The 18,030-nt window shown below is 35.7% G+C and overlaps 1 protein-coding gene across 2 annotated transcripts in view; it reads right to left on the bottom strand.

Moving 5' to 3' along the window:
• The window catches only part of LOC134147255 (BTB/POZ domain-containing protein KCTD5-like), a 37,070-nt gene that overhangs the window by 12,824 nt on the left and 6,216 nt on the right, over positions 1–18,030 (bottom strand). For both annotated transcript variants that reach the window (XM_062588229.1, XM_062588228.1), the window contains exons 2-5: positions 14,666–14,774; positions 13,453–13,544; positions 11,636–11,731; positions 2,429–2,554 (exon numbers count right to left, since the gene is read on the bottom strand). In XM_062588229.1, the coding sequence (XP_062444213.1) occupies positions 2,429–2,554; positions 11,636–11,731; positions 13,453–13,544; positions 14,666–14,774 (423 nt within the window). The remainder of the gene's footprint in view (positions 1–2,428; positions 2,555–11,635; positions 11,732–13,452; positions 13,545–14,665; positions 14,775–18,030) is intronic.

The following is an 18,030-nucleotide window of genomic DNA, read 5'->3' as shown; positions in this document are numbered from 1 at the left end:
AGTCAAGATTCCTGATCACAACTGCCAGGAACCTCTCAATCAAAAAGGTATCTATCTCCTCCCCTGCCCTGCATTGGCATGATACATCCCTACAAAATAAAGGATCTATTAAAAACACAAGACAAAATTAATTCCTGTATTTTGGTGTTACCCACACACTGTTAAAGAAACTGAACCACAGGAAGTTCTGCCTGAATATGAGGAGGAACTTCTTCACTGTGAGAGTGACAGAGCACTGGAACAGGTTGCCCAGGGAGGTGGTGGAGTCTCCTTCTCCGGAGCTATTCAAAGCCTGCCTGGATGCAACCCTGTCTAACATGCTCTAGGTGACCCTGCTTGAGCAGGGGCATTGGATTAGATGATCTCCAGAGGTCCCTTCCAACCTTATTGATTCTCTGATTTGCAATGTTATACTTCCAAATAGTAAATAACTAGCCAATGTCTGGGGATAAGTCTCTAAAGTGACTCTCATGGTACCACAAAGAACTTCAGATTGTCTAATGCACTCCCTCAAACATTGTACAAATGCAACCCTTCTAGCACTTTTATTCTCACATGAACTTCCTTTCTTTTGCCTTACCTCTTTTCCTGCCCTCCCTCAAAAAATAACCTCCAGGTATTTATTTCTCTTTGAAAATCAAATATTTCGATTTACAGCCAGCAGGTTGCTTGTAAAGAAATAGTTTATATTAATATCATACACAGTTCCATCTAAGGTTGATCTTTGAAAATACCACTATCTCATTTACCACTTCATTGCTGAAATAGCAGCAGTACCTCTGGCCTTAGAGAGTGAAAAACAGCTACAATTACTGGCTGCAAAAGTCTCCATTATACAGGAAACTGCTTGTTGTCACTAATTACTAGCAAAAACTCAATTCTTCCACGGTAGGAAGAGTGAGTGTTTATACCTGTAACTGAAGATTAACTAGTTCTTATTCTTCACCCTGGTCAAATTGTGCTCTGCCACCTTCTCTGAAATGATGATCAAGGAGGTCTAAGATTTAGTTTCTCTCAGAGCTACTGAATGTACAGGAGTCATACTGCACTCTGGACTGCCTTTTCTGTTCATTTTTTAATAATTTGGTTTGATATTCAGCATATTTTCCATTCAGTTAAGGATGCAATGCAACTCTGGGAACTACAGAAGTGCTTTCTTGCCAAAGATTTACTACAATTCCTTATCAAGATGTATATTATGTTCAAGAATTACATTTTTTATTTCAGGAACATATCCCAGCCCCGAACTATTACCATACGTGTCTAATCATCAGCTTCACATTTTTCCAGAAGCATCACAGCAAAGGCAGACCTTGTACAGGGTTTTAGAAAAACAGCATCATGGCTTAGCCAGGTTCACTGTTTACCCTTGATTAATTTAATCGCTTGTAATCTTTTGTAAGATTTATCTTAACTGTGACAAAATAAAAGGAAATGATTGTTCCACTAAAAATCCAGCATAAAGCTTTGAGTATTTTTATAGTTTCAGCATGACTAAGTTACAAGCCACAGAAAGTAGTGAAGTGGTTACAGTACATTTAGGGCCCCAGTATCAACACCTAGTTCACTTTTTAGCATTATTTACCTTTTTGAACTTCAAGATTTGTTTCCTGGAAGATGATTCTTGAAAATGCAATCCTTGATGTTTAACCAATTGTTTCCCATTTGAACATACTAAATTAAAAGCTTTTAAGCCAACTACAGAAGTAGCCATCTCCTCACACAAGGCAACAGTACCATGATAGAAACTGTATGATACACATCAAAGAGAAGAACAGTATAATTCACTTTACAATTCAGCCATGTCTTTTCTTTTTTTTAAAAAAAATCTTTTCCTTGTACAAATGCTGAAAGATAAATGATGAAACTATTAAGATATTGTACCCATTGCAATGTCTTTGTAAAGCTGGTTACAGAAAGAAAAGAGAACCAGATGGAAACTTGAAAAAAGCAAGCAAACAAATAGCTTAATTTAGGAGTAATGTATCTTATAACATATTGCAGAGGACTGTTTTTCAGGAGGAGCATATTACATCCACATTCTTGACAGTGAGACTTCTTCAGCAGAGCTCAAGCAAGAGAAAATTTTCAACTGTATCAGTGGCAGAATGAGAAACCTTTTAAATGTGTGAGAAAAAATACAGATTCTCAGATGTAAACAGCAAATGTTTACCAGTGTTCAAACAACTTGACAGATATCAGAAACAATACAGCATAGTCTATTTAAAGAACCTATTTTATATGTACAACAAATGTATGCTGACTGTACCATTTACATTCTTTTGTACAATGAACAGGGAATCATTATTCTTTGAGGGGAGGAAGAACGCAATTAATGGTCTAGAAGAGAGGTAGGCCTAGCATAACTTAGCCAAGCCCACCTGCTTTAACACCATTCATTTCTTTACTCCAATGTCTAGTAACTTACCTTTGCTTTTTCACTGGGTTCACTGGTTGTGCCATAGGGAGTGTTATGCAATTCTTTTGAGACAACACACAGAAATTCAGCCTGATCTTCATTGCCATAGTTATAGGAAGAACCAATACTAACCAGCTGAAAAAAGAAAAAAAGTCAATTGCATTTCCTCATAAAATAATTTCCATCAATTATCATCATTAACACAAACACCCCTCACTCTTCAGACTGTGGGCTGTGCCTGAAGCATGATTCTCCACTTTACTGCAAATACATTTTAATATTGACAAACACACTGACATTCTGATGGTAAGATAGACATAGCTTTTCTCTTTAAACATTCACAAATTGAATGGTTTAAGGTTATGATTACACTGTCAAAGAAAAGGATACAGAGGTAGGCCAGTGGAGAAGCAGCCTGTGTCCTGTTATTTATTGGAAAGCTTCCTGTCCCCCAAAGTTAAATTGTAAAAAATCTGTATGTGGTGTCTCAGTGTGGCATGATTAAACACGTAAATGGTTGCATGCAAGAAGCACTCTACCCTGAAGGGACACCTATCACTTTACTTACACAATGATGGCCCTTCTAGTAAAACATACTTTGGGTGGATGAAGCTGAAATCTGCATTTGATTGGAAAGCAGAAGACACAGCATGGTGGGACACTAAGACTAACATTTGAAATTCATATGCACTCCTACAGGAAAGTTAATTAAGGAAGCATTACAAGTGGAAGCCCTGTATAATGAAATGTGACTTATTTACAAGCCTCTAAAAGTCTCATTATTGAATGATGACAATTTACTGAGAAAGAAGTCATCAGTATTGCCTCATATGCAATGTGTTTATCAAATGGTAGAAGTTTTATATAACTTTTCTTACCTTACACACAGTACACTTGCCTAATGCTAAAAGTTTTACATAGCCTGCCTTTTCCAGCTAGAATCAATTCAGATGTAGCTAGATTTGTTTTCTAAAGGGTTTATTTCAAACGCATGATAAGATTATGTATGGTATTGTAATTATTGACACAGATCAAGGACCTAAATATAAACCTGTTGCACACAGTGCATGTAAATGTCAATACCACAACTATACTAAATCTACCTACCAAGCCACCACAGACATGTGATAAGGCTGTTCTGTTCCCCAGTTCATATACTGATTTTCAACTCCTTTATGACAGAAATTATTAGTCCAAAATCCAGATCACTAATCAGTCTCTATTACATTATTGCTGTGCCCTGATTATAGGCCCAAAGAAAAAGCTCAACTTGTTTTCTTAGGGCAGCAGCATTTGAAGCAGTCTATGATTCTCCATCTAAAAGCAAACTCTCTACTTACATCAGACTAACAGAGCAACAAAGACAGTGAAAGACTTGTTAAAGCAGGGAAGGTGTAGCCAAAATGGACTCTTACTCTAGGATCCGTACTTGAGGGATAAGACTATTCCTCCAACAAAAGCAGAGAGCAAGTCATGGTTAAAAGCAGCTTCCATGCAGCATTCTCATTAGAGAATAAGCTCTCACTGTATTTTTAAAAGAAGATAGGACAGAGGTACTCAGATGATACAATATTATGTTAAGACAGCCACGCAAGCATCTCAACGGATGGATACAGACAATGTCTACAGATAGCAGCAGGCACTATGCCTACACAGTGAACCAACCTGATGCCAGTTCTAGGCAATATCAAAGTTTTTGGACCTGGATGGTCTTACAGTATCTCTAATATCAGACTTATGTCCCACTCTTCATGGCCCAACCTCCACTCTTACTGTATCCTGCTTAGGGCTACAGCAATGCTATTTGCAAGGCCTTTCTTGTTAAGGAGGGAGAAGCTAGAATTGTTGGAAGGAAAGCTGAATATTTTGCAGTCTCCACCATATTATATTTGTCTGATTTGAAATCACAAACCCATAAAATAACATAGTTGCTTAGTTGCACAGAATGGACTAAGAAAGTTCATTCTAGCCTAGGTTGAAAAGCCATCCCAGTATTACTTCATTTATGGAGGTGATTTGTTGATTCTCTTCCCTATCAGCAATAAGTACTGTACACAAATTTTCAGAAAAAAAGATAAGTTGGCTCTAAGCCTGTTAAAACGGCACAAAATTTAGTCTATGTACTATATAGCAATTTACCAACTATATAATACAAACACAATAACTACTTCAATTGCCAGGGTGAAATGTAAAGAATATTTTAAACAGTGTTTTTAACCATCTTAAAAGCCAAAAAAAATGTATTCGTTTATTTAAACCCTACAAAATTTACCTTCCCTGATGGGGATTTTGAAAAATAAAATTCATGTATATCATTTAATTTAGTATATAATCAACTTTCTTCTTGCAAAACTGCAAGAACTGGATATCAGATAAATTATGGTAACAGCTGTAGTTATTAACCTACCGGAAGAAGGAAAAATTTGACTTCACTGATTGACACTCAACACAAATAAATGATCTCTCCATAAACAGATGTGATACAAGCCTCTAACATCAGCCAAATCATGAACCCCGGTTTAACAACAAAATGTCTTTAGTAGATGGCTACTTAAAATCCCCCATTCATGCTTTAGTTGACCTTTTGGACATGATACTTTTTAGGAGACATGGTAGACTGACTGTTAACTAGGAGGGAAAAAACTATTGAGTTTTCTGGCAGCGTAAGTCTGGATGAATTTTTTTGCCATTATTGATCAGTTGGTGCATTTCAAGATAAAGTTTCTTTTGTAATGTTAAATACTATTTCTTCAAAACTCAGCTGCACTATACTGTTGTAAGCAATTCCATACATCTGCAATTGAGAATGTATTTGTATAGTGTCAAAAGCACACTAGAAACTTTGTTACAGCTTCTAGAGATGCATCAGCAGCAGTAAGGGGAAGGGCAGAAAAGAAACAATGGAAAATTGTAGATTAAAACTTAATTGCAGATTAGAACTGCATGGTAGTGCCAGAAAATGTGATAAGAAATAAAGCAATATTATGCATTGATATTCCATAAGTCATCTCAGCAATCCCAGAATTGGTAGGTACACTTTGAAAACGATGCTGAAATACTGGAAGGAATTGTTAATTAATTTAAAAAAATAGCAGCAAATCAGAATAATCTGAGGTCTTTATGTAAAACATGCATTACAACGAATAGCAAGAGGCTTTCAGGTTATCCAGCCCAGTGTTTCTCAAACATTTGGAAAGTACAAACCTTTTTTGGTTCATGGGGCCTAAGCAGATAAGAGGTGTAATGACCAAGAACGCAAGGAAGGGGAGGGGGGAAAAGAAAGCATATTTTCATAGTTTTGAATGTTTTTTGGTTTGGGGTTTTTTAACTATAATTTGTTTCATTATACTTTTTACTAACACATTATGATCCTGCTTGAGGTCCCTGTGAGCCCCAACAGGGTCATAAATAAGCACAGGAAAAATGTCACCCTTAATTATCACAGAAAATTCAGTTGATAAAGATCTATTCATTGTTTGCATAAAATAAGGCTGCTGACACTAGTAGGCTGCCAGCTGCAACTAACAAAGGCAGGGATGGAAAGCATTTAAATATTTTTATTAACAGAAATAGAGTTATTTGCATTACATTGAAGACAGAAATGACCAGAGGGAAGCTCCTGTCCCATAAAGCTTGAATTTTAAAGATCAAAGACAGCCATCAGAAAGCGTCAGAAAGGAAAAAAAAATGGCACAAGTAATGGTGGACAGAGACCACCTGATGCCTAGATATGGTCAGGCTTGTTTTCAAGGAAGAAAAGAGTTAATAATGATTTAAGGGACAATAATGAAGTAACTTTCTGAAGAACTTTTCCTGAGTCTGCAGGTCTGTAAGAAAAAAAAAAAAGTTTTTTAAAAATTGTTTAAGAAAAGCAGATGATAAAATTGGTATAGCTAACAGAATAGTTCAACTACAAGTAAATCATTCCTACATCAAGTTATTCAATGGCAGCAGAACATATAAATCTCTTCCAGTCTTAAATCAAGGACTGCACACCAACAAGCTGTACTTGGACAAAATGGTTGATGCCCTCACCTTACTTCTAAAGTGAAAGAATCTCATGCATACTTGAATGCCGGAGACAGGTCTCAAACCAGTTACATTTCAATACCTTTTCTTTACAGAATTGCTATCCTGGTACAATGATACTGAGTTAGAATCTACATAACACATTTACAGGACAAAGTTAGTAATAGTACTGCCATCACAGATAACCACTCCAACTTGCACAAGCAATATGTTGCCTACCTGCCTTTGTCTTCTTACCACAGGAGTTATTTATATTAATTATCCCTTCTATTTCATGACTACCAATTTCCTTCTTTCTGTGGCGGTCTGATTCTCAAACCAGGGAAAACTCATAAAAATTATTCTCAACTTCTATTTAGCTTAGATTCTTACTGTTTTTATTTCAGATCTGGAGAACTGTTTGTATATTGGAAAGCTCTTTTATTTATTATACTATCAGTTGACAGAAAAAGAGATTTTCAAATTTCTTACAGGATCAAGTTGCATAATGTAAGAACAGCCTCCACTTCTTTTAGAGTTATATTGTGTTCATTCCACTGCCTTTTCAAAGGGTTTGCAAAAGGCTACTAAAATACATATACAGCAGCCTTTAGCTCAGTACTGATGACTGACAGTGGGACTGCAAGCATATTGATTTCAGGCCTCTTAAGGATGAGATTTATCAACTGTCAGACCTCAACTGTAAGTGGAAGGAAAGTTTATTCATTTCCAAAATTTTACAGAATTTTATACTGCCTTCCCTCATCTCCCATTTTATTACTTTGAATTTTACTTTGTACTCTCTAGGACAACATCACGGTGTCTGTACCCTAGGCATTCTTAGCAATAGCTCAGATACCCTTCAGTTCCAAGAAGCTGGCAAACCGAGTAAATTAATACCACATTCCAAATATTACCTATACAACTGCAAGAAAGAGATACTGTTTAGTGCCTTCTGGAATATATTTAGGCAGCAGTCTAGGTTTAAAATTTGGAATTGCATGACTAAGTGACCATGTAAATTCACAAGCAAGTTTCTGCTCAGTCACTTTACTGAGATGTTATCTTAACGATGTTACACTAGTTTCTCAGACCGAAAAAACATGTAGCAAGGAACAGAACAAGTTTTCTCTGAGTATTTTATTAATGAAAACTACTACAGAACACCAGGTTCCCAAATAGCTGCACACAAACCACTTCAAAATGAAGCATAACAAGGTAAAGAAATGGGAACTGCTTCCAGGGTTACTGCCTAGCAAAAATAAACTTCTCAAACTCTCAACACTGGAAAGTAACACAGCAATTTAAAAAGCAGTAACTTCATGGCGAGGGGAACGGGAAAGATGAGATAGCCTAAAAAGACAAATGGGTGAACTTACTAGTCTTCATTAGGAGTTCAAGGAAGTTTCCTAAGAAAAAGAACAGGATATTTCCTCCTCTTGATAAGGGTTTTAAAACTAAGTATAGTTTTTTTTTTCCTCCCCTCTCTCCTCTGCCTTTTCAGGAATAAAGAACTTGGGAGTCAAAACTTAATTTGTTATTAGATGTATGAAATACATTCAAATTGGAACAACAAATAAGAGAAATGTCTTTTTCTGAAATCAGTGAACTCAGAGCTTTTTGCAGCTCCTGATGTTTAAATTGCACATCTTTTACTCAACAAGTATGGAACAAAGGCTGTTAACTTTGGAGGAAGATGTAAGAAGGTAAGAATTCTTAAGAAAAATCTTTGACTCAAAAGTTTAAATAACTAGGATTTTTTTTTAGCAAAATGAACATTCATGACGTGTGATGAAATACTATGAATATAAAGAAAAGTCAGTCACAAATACACACAAACTACTACGTGCTGTACACCCAGAAATATAGTGGAATGATTTGAAAGCAGCAGAAATGCAAGAAGGCCAAGCATATTGGTGTGAGGGCAAAAAAATGGTGTGACACACCTCACTGCAGCATTTCTGGAAGCATCTCTCTTCCCCTTTCACTTCCCGTGACACTATCAGGAGATACTCTGACTGCTGGGCCCGGCCACAGCCATACTGGGAACTTATACTGACAAGCTGGAATAACCAATCAGAGCAAAACACACAAAAAACCTTTGTAAAGCTGAAGCACATAACCATTACCCAATTGCACAAATAACAGATAATCTCAAATGTTCAGGTAACATTTACTTGCCACTAGGACAGATTACTATCAAGCTACAACTTTAATTTCAATATACTTAAATTTTGTGGAAGCAGTTGCAAAGCCCTTTGTAATTTCAGGGCAAGTTAGAGTTACTGATTGTAAATCAGAAAGCTACCAATAGCACTGTGGAATTGCCAACTAGTCTGAAAAAAATCTAAATGAAGTTTCCGGCATTATCAAAGTGAGAGCACTGTTCTCCTGTGATACACACCAATTGCAGAAAGCAAAACATATAAGACCGGAAAATGTTACATAAAGCACTGCATCCAGTCTAGGTATGGAAGAACCTTGTCTTGTTCCAGATGTTGGTATAGAAAATATGGCTATGGAAATGTATGTAGTCAATTAGAAGAAAAAAGTTGAGAGTTTATAAATTGGTTTTAAAAGAGGAAATTTACAGAAGAACCAAGAAGAGACCTGTAGTGTAAAAAATTGTTTGTCTTGTTCCCAGGAAAGTCAATACCAAGAACTTTGTTCATAATTGCCAAATATCTAATAATCCAGAAGTTCACAACAATCTCAGCTAAATTTCTTAGCTTCTCATTACAAGAAGTATTTTATCTTAATAATACATTGCAATGCTTAACCCAAATTAAAGCACAGCCTGCCAGTGCACTTGAGAAAGATCAGAGCTTTAAATCAAGAACTAGACAACAATTGCCTATACAGAGTAAATTGAAGATTACTGATGATGAAAAGGCTCATGATCAGTAATTTATATTCTGCTACTGTCACGTGAATAATTTTGAAGGGAGGAGCTAAATACTATCCTCCTCATGTAGTAAATCTATTTAAGACAGCATTGCAGTACCAGACTTAGGCTATATTAATCATTAAATTTACATGACTTTACATGACAAGCCTGTCTAAAGCCTTTGCATTTAGAAATATTATAGAGCCCCAAGTTTCTTACTATGCAGTAATGCCAAATATTTTTTTTTTCTGATTGCCTGAAGAGGTAACAATTTAAGCTCAAACCATCTACAGCATAATTCTGTGAAATCACAAAAGTGGGGCAGTACAACTACTTTTAAGTATTTTGCTCTAATGGAGAACACTTCTTTGGGGTAGTTTTTGGACTGGAATTGATATATAATTGTAGTTTGCATTGTTTCACTCATTTATAGTCTCTGAAAAAGTACAACAACGCATCCCCATAAGCCTATCAGAAGTTTAACACTTTCCTATTTATCACATCCAGTTGTATTTTAAGAAAAAATTTCAAACATTCTAAGGGAAAGAAACATTTTTAATCAAAATCAGCCACTGAATTATGTTATATGGGGCACAGAGCACAAGGAATCCCAATCCACAGAAACAGTACTCCTCTGAGAAAGTAGGTAACTTCTGTCCCACCAGTGATCTATATCAGCATGATAGATGCCATTCCAAAGATTGCTTCTGGAGCATGCTGCTTAGTAAGACAGATCTGTTTAGAAAAAAGGATGACAGAAATGCTACAGTGTTCTCAGTTCTTAACCATAAAACTGTTTGGATTACACCGAAAGTTATTATCATGTTGCAAGTGAATGATGTCTACCAAAAGCAGGCCTACAATACAATCAGAGAATGGCCTAGGCTGAGGTAATGAAATTGAATAATAAGGGACCATACATCTGTTGCATCTATCAACCTCAAACTAGATGCCCAAGTGAGAACAATGTGGGGAAGAGAAAGCAAGGAGAAAGCTGGATGAAACAAGGAGATAGTACACAAAAAAAGAAAAATCACTAGAATTTTTCCAAAATACAAATTCTAAAAGAGATTATAATAGTTCTTTCTACAGTTGCACTGTCAAAGCAGTATTACTCCCAAATACAATATTCCCAAAGAATACAAGGTTTTTGGACAGGTTAAAGTTACAGTACCATCTGATCAGTTAACAAGTGAAGAATCTCTATTTGTATTGCAAGTTGATTTCTCATGACTAAGAAGAACGTCCAGGAAATTTCATCAACGCACTGGTCAAAAAAATAGTCACATGGATTAAGTAAGGGCTTTTTTCAGTGACCTAAACAACATTCAGCTTTTAGCATGTCAAATGGATCTTTAATACTTGAGCCAGAGAACTGAAGCACAAGAAACTTTTTGTGTACTGGACTAGTTTATTTGATCATGACTTTCTCTATGACACGAGTCCCTTGCACATTCCAATGAATAAAAAACAAAACGATCACAGGTCTCTGTGATATATTTTTTTAAAAAAACGTTACTTTACGGTGTTATTGGAGGAAGACTACAGGATAGAAGGCTTGTGTTTATTCCAGTATTTCCTACCAGAGAGGCACTAGGCATTGCTAAGCACTTGTGTCTCACTTGAGAGTTAACAGATTCATTGCTTCAATGCCATTAGATATTCTGGTAGGTTATGATCACAACGGATGAAGATGCCATGTAGCTAATTTCTTATTGACAGTGATTATCAAAGATAATAATAGAAAGGTTTTCTTGTAATCTTGCAATTTATTCTTCAGTATACATGCAAACATATTTTTATGCAGTGCAGAGAAGGGAAACATTTACATAGCTCACGTCCATCCAGCTTCACAGTTGCACTTGTTAATTTAATTACTCCCTCTGATGGGTATCAGTCCTTTTCCCGAAGAGCCATTTGATTGGGCCTAACAAACATTATCTCCCAACATCCTCTCTTTTACCTGGAGGTTTTAAAATTTGACCTACCATTAGCATAAACTCATAATAGTTCCAGCTTTTTGATTTATTCAGCTTTAAAATGTTCTCTTGCAAATCCTGAAGAACTACATTTGAAACATGACGTAAGTATTTTTATAGGAGGTCATCTCAGTCTAACTCCAGGAGAACTACAGATTTTGTGTTTTTTGACAAACAAGCACACAGATACCAGATTTTAATTTAGCTGTGTATCTTTTTATCTGTCCAGTTTCTGATAATGATTGCTCTAAAAAGAAGAACAGAATTGACTTTCTACTTCTCTTTTCAATCCTAACTGAATTTTTAGAGGACTTTGTAATTCTATCCTGTATGTTTTGTTACCTGTTCAAATTTCCAGCCATCAGACATTGTGGAGACCATTTGAGTGAGTTCCTCTTCCTGGCACTGCAGCACCCTGTACACGTGTTTGACTGGCACCTTCAGAAAGAAATATAAGATGCTCAATATGGCATGGAATTCACCATCTTCATAATTTGTCTGAAATCTCCCTCATTCTATAGAAACAGTAATCAGCAACACCTTGAAAACCACAAGATCGGTGGCCATTTATCCTTTAGCTATGTCAGCATTATGCTTTAAGTCCTTAATTCCTTTCTTAATTCTGAGTTTGGACTCTGGCAAAGGCATACCTAATCTGTAGGCCTAGAATTTATATTGAAATAAGTTGCAGCTAGGAATGTATTTTTTGGCCAGTTCTTCTGTTTTTTTATTATTGTTATTATTTTAACTTGTGGAAATGTGATTTGTTCAGAACGGTATTACAGAAGATTCAAACATAGTAATGCTCAGGGATGAAAACAGCTAAGCTTTGCAAATATGTTGGTACTCAAAATATACTCATCAGTAATAACATAATAATCTTAAGACTTATCCATAAGGAGTTGACCTTCCTGCACTGTTCTAGAAAGCTCAGACATAGTGTCTGCAAAGTAGCGAACCACATCATCAACACAGGGATTTACTAAACAAAACAAAACAAAAAAGCAGATCTCAAAATTCAAAGCTAGTTATGCAGAGGTCTACCTAATTTTATGGACTGCCTGACCATATTCCAAAATCTCTTTATGTCCCTGCAAACCTTCCCCTCTAAAGCAATGAATAAGTAGGACTACGTCAGCTGAAACCCTTTCAAAAAATGCTGTCAGAGCTACTCTGCTATCCCATGACCCAGTCTCAAGAGAAATTTGGCAACAGTTTGTAGCACCTTCACAAGAACCCAGTTACCAGCAAAAGCCAGAACAGCAGAGTTAGAGAACCATCACAAACTTGTATACTTTCCTTAATTAGCAGTTTCTCTGTTAATATTCACTTTCATGAAGAAATATTCATAAACTGATTTGAGAAGAAGCTGAGTCTTCTCAACTACAGGACACCATAAATAAAGTAACTTTGCTACAAAAGTCTGTAACAGGAGCGAGAAGATGAAATAAACATGCAACAAAAACAGATTAGAAGAGTGATTTGTATGTACACTAACAACAGAGATTTGAAGAAGAGTTGAAAGGATAAAATCTTGGGCCATTACAGTACACACAATAATGTTTTAACCTTTATTTTTTTCTGATTCAGTTGTAGTCTAATGCTTTAAAGATGTACTTGCTTCCCCTTGGGAAGCTACTTGAATAAGGCACACATCAAATGATCCTTCCTTCTAGAGAAGGATTTATTTTAGGTAAGAATACTCCAATTGCTGAATTTATCCATTCCAACTCTGGTTAGGATTTCAAAGACAGTAGTTATACTATAGCTAGGCAATCTCATCATATTCAGAGTACTTAAACACATATGAGAAAAATACATGCTATTCAAGCTGTTTTCTAAAATAACTATTTCCAGAAATCATATTATGACAAATTCCAATATTACTAGACATTTTTGAACAATTCTTTGGAATGCTTTCAGATTTTGAAGAACTGGAAGTATGTGCTTGTGCCCTTCGTAAACAAGCTGGCAGGTTCTGAAGGCTAAGAATGTTAATTTTTGTATAGTAATGGCTCCAGCTCAGCTTATGGAGGAGGCAGCCATTCAATGTCTGAGGAAATGAGCAGTTAAGGAAAAAAAAAAAAAAAAAAAAAAAAACCTCATCCACTACTTCCTATAGAACAAATAATCAGAAGCACAGTAGGAAACAGCCTCACCTGTGAGATTTTGCTGTCTCTTTCTCTTATTTTGTCCTTTACCAGCTTTATTAGTGATGTGATGTTGTAGAATTCAGCCTCTTCCAGTACACCTAGTAAGAGAACATTTTTTGAAAAGAAAGTGTAAACAAAGATTCCAGGCCAAAATCACTAACCTGTTCCCGAGATCTCTACAGCTATAGGAAATGATTCATTTTGCCCTACAAGCTGGATTCAAGCCCATATAGTTCAAGGCTTAGGTCATTCTGAAGAACTGTCCTAAGAAAAGAATGAAGTAAACTGGTACTATTTCACATACAGAATTAAAGTCAGCCAAGACAGAAAAGGAGCAGAAATGCCGTTCCACAACAGACTGATGGACTAGTCTCAGGTCCAGTGTCAAGCAGAAATGCTAAAGAAAAACCTAAATACTCCTACTGAAAAGCTCTGCAAAGGCCAGGATCCAGAACATTTTTCTTCCTAGCTGTCATTTGAGATCTTACATCCTGAACATCATCTTAAAGATTTTGACTGCTGCAGCGCTTAAGCACTAACTTACATGTTCAAACCTTATTTGTCCTCCTTCACATATACTGCGTGTTTAACAACGCATATTCAAACCATATTTCACATTACTGCTTGCTATTATTGTTAGATTATTTCTCTTTGATCAATATCTTATCAACACAGGTTTTCCTACTACAGTTTAAAAGACTCTTCCTCCACCAGAGTAAAACTGATGAATTGCAGCAGAGACGGAATAGCCAGTAGGTGGGAGGGAATTTACTCTTTGACAACATATTTCACACATCTGAACATCTCAGAACTTCATTTATTTTGTTTTACATCTTCTAAAGCTTGTTTTGCAGCCAGTATTCTTTTGCTTGAAGAAGGCTGAAAGTAGCTGTTTCACAGGGTCACACAGGAAAGATACAAGATTATATGATATAAGGCATCTGACCACATGGCTGAATATTTACGTTTTGTTTCTAACTGGGGGCAGTGTCTGTGTTTTTGAAATCAAAATCATACTCAAAACCTTCAAGTAATAGTATATAGTACTGTTCTATACTGTTAGTATAGAATTGTACCATACCAATCAGCTCTGTCTGAGATTGACTGAAATACTAAACTGATTAAGATTTACCAATATGTGAGGTTTTTTTTTTTAATTGCAAAACTGTGAGAATAATGAGAAAGTGACAAAAAAGCAAGAGATTTAATAATGTCCTACCTTCCTCAGCTAGGTCCTTGTTAATAACCAGTTTCCCATGTCTGAGATAGTTCAGCACTGGCCCAAAGTAGGTCGGATCTCTGTCTATTAAATAGGCACCTGTTTCATCCTATATTTAAAAAACAAACAAACAAACAAAAACAAAAAACCCACAAAACACACACACAGCCAAAAAATCACAGTGATCTGACTGCTCAAGCAGGTGTTCAGATATAGGCACAATACGCAAAGTCAAATTTAAGTCATCAAAAGGGATTCAACAATGTAATTGTAACTATATTAGCCTGATCACTGGAAGAACTTACCACTTCCTGGACAACTACTTCTACCTGACTGATTCCCCCCTTATCAAGAGAATGAGCATCACTGAACAGGACAAAAAGAAACAGAGATAAGCTGTCTCTTACTAAAACACCAAACCATTGTTAGTATGAAAGATTAAAGCAGTAAATGAGAACACTGAAAATCAGGGTTAAAAGCAATACATAAAGCAGGAAACTATCATTTTAGTTGGAAACCTGAAGAATCAGAACAAAAGCATCCTAGTGGGATTCATATGCTGTTTTTTTTTTGTTTTTGTTTTTAATTAAAACCAAACAAACCTATCTTTTCTTTAACCTCAACACTTTGTTCTAAAATATTTTGTTTCTGTCCTATCTCAGGAGTACAAATACTAACAAGGTATTGAGAACAGCTGCATACCAAGCAATGGCTCTGTGCACATCTTTGAAATAAAAATAAGCTGGAAGATGCAATTCCTACCTCACACAGCCAAAGGAAGAACAGATCAAACTGTTACTGATGCTCAGTTTACTGAGTGTAATGTAGCATTCTGTGGAATGCAAAATGCAGTTCTAGAAATTCTCCTACATACCTGATATTCTTGACAACGAGATACAGGAGCAAAACTGATTATTTCCTACATAATTTGAAGTTTAAGTGTGAACATGTGTGATCAATGCAACACTGGCATACCTTGTGTTCACTAGAATTCTAAGGAAGATTATTGGTAGCGTGGATGTCCAACAGATCCACGAGTCCTTCCTACTATCAAGTGGATCACTAACAATATTAATCCTTTAGTTCCTACAGTTTCACTGTAACAGATATCCTACAAACAAATTCTGTAGAGTTGTGGCAACACCCACAAAGATTTTTTCTTCTAATATTCTAGTAAATAGTACAGGAGATACTAAATAGGCTAAATATAAACAATCCTAGCTAAATTTGAATCATTCTCCCTAAGAGCTATAAGTGATAAATACTGCTCCACACAAAAGAATTTCACTGACCCAATCCCCTGCATTTGGAAATTAATGCTGATACGTAAACATTTGATTACTGAAACTGTGATACCTGAAAATTCTCCCTACTTAACACTATCTAAAGTTTTTAGTATGTGTCATTGGAAAACCAGACTGTGGATGTAATTTCAGGCATGTAGATCTAGTTTCTGGAAAGCTGTGTTTGTCTAACAACCAGAATTACAAACTAAAGGTTTGACACTCCAGAGGAGTACGCAGTCCTGTTTTAGAGTAATTAAGTGAAAGGATGCTACATTTTATGTAAAATTAACTATTTTAATCTATGAAGGTGTTCAAGAAAACAACTGCTAATGTATTAAAACGTGCTGTCATTAAGCTACACTCAGAGCAGACAGTGCTTGATAAAGTCTAATCACAGATTACTCTATGAGCTAAACTCATGGTCTCACAGAAGTGAGACTACATACCAAAAACAGTAGATAGATGACATTCATTAAATGGTATATTTTCAATATGTTTCACATTTAAATACATTTACATTACCCAGATACTTCAAGAATAATGATCTACAGGTACAGTGTAAAAAACCTGAATTAGCTGATGACTGTACAACTATAAATTGAAGAGCATTATTTAATACAGGAATTTGGAAATGCAGATTTAAAACTGATAAAAAGATTGTTTTTGAAAAAAAAGCAGTTTTGGGTTATCAGTTTGCAAAGAATTAAGAAACATATGAACTTACAAAAATCAAAAGTCATCTGAAACAGGGGATACACTAGCTTCTTTCCAGTCTCTAGAAAAAGTTTCTTCAGTAAGAATATCATTCTGCTCTCTTACACTTTTTGTTTTCTCACATCACCCTCCAAAGCAATACTGCCATGGGTGTTGTGCTACATGACCTGGCATTAAACAGACTAGTGGATCACACAGGAGCAAAACATGCAGCAGTTTAAGTGAAATCTCAGGTAACAATAGTTATTTCATTTCTTGCACAAAAGATATCAAAATCTTATTTTCTATGCCTATGCATCACAGCATCTGAAATTATTCTTAACAGAGCAGATTTCTCTACACTAACCAAGCTACCAACAAAAAGCTTAATTTTTCAAAACCAAGAAAGGAACAAGCTATGTGCCAAGCCTTCTCTTTCAACTCCCACCAAATGATGGGTCACCTGTACTAACTTAATTCATTATCCTAGTGTATACAGAGCTCATTATTAGCACCTGTACCAAACATGCTTTATAGTTACTGGTAGCATCAAATCTGTGAAACACTGGATGCAATTGCTTTTATCTTCTAGCTATTTTTAACCCTTTCCTCAGCATACACAAACTTTTTTCCATCCTATCATACTTCATCTCACTTTTTCCTCCTCTATTATACTCATTACTTTCCTAACCAAGTTTCCTTTTTCACCATATTATCATCTGGAATCTATAAAAATGCTTAGTATTAACACAGATAAATACAAATACCATACCAAATATATTTATAATATACCATATAGAGTACCAGCTCATTATTGTCATAGTTTACTCTATGAATTCTTTAAGGCAACAACTTTTTTTTTTTTTTTTAAGTAATTATTATACCATAAAGTATAAGAATTTGGGGTTTCTTTTTTCTTCTCTTTTTGTTTTTTAAAAAAGAATAATTACCAACAGTTGAAGTTTAAGAATTGTTTAACTTCCTAGTGTGAGCAATCCAAATTCTGTCAGTAGGAGAGAATCACTTTAGTATACAAATTCCATGCAAAACTATGAAGAGACTAAACAGTTCAGAGTAACTGGCCAATTTACTTACATTACAGATCTGAAAAACATGCATTCATAAACATTCTCCCCCCCACCCCCCCCAAAAAAAAAAAAAAAAAGAAAAAAAGAGCTATATGGGTTGGATTTTGCTCCTATAAACTCACTCATGCTACAGACAAGTGCCAGGGAGTCAAGACTCAAAATGCAAATCATTTGATAAAGAATATCATAACCATATGCAAAAGATGCACAGGTAAGCGAGGCATAAAACTGACTTCCTAAGCTTCTTCCTGTAGAAAATACCCTCTCACTCCTCCTTTAGCGAGCTGTCTGATTACTC

Source organism: Rhea pennata, chromosome 15 (assembly GCF_028389875.1).
Source record: "Rhea pennata isolate bPtePen1 chromosome 15, bPtePen1.pri, whole genome shotgun sequence".
Lineage (NCBI taxonomy): Eukaryota > Metazoa > Chordata > Aves > Rheiformes > Rheidae > Rhea > Rhea pennata.
The sequence above is the reverse complement of the archived record's forward strand: the minus strand, read 5'-3'. Positions and strand labels throughout refer to the sequence as shown.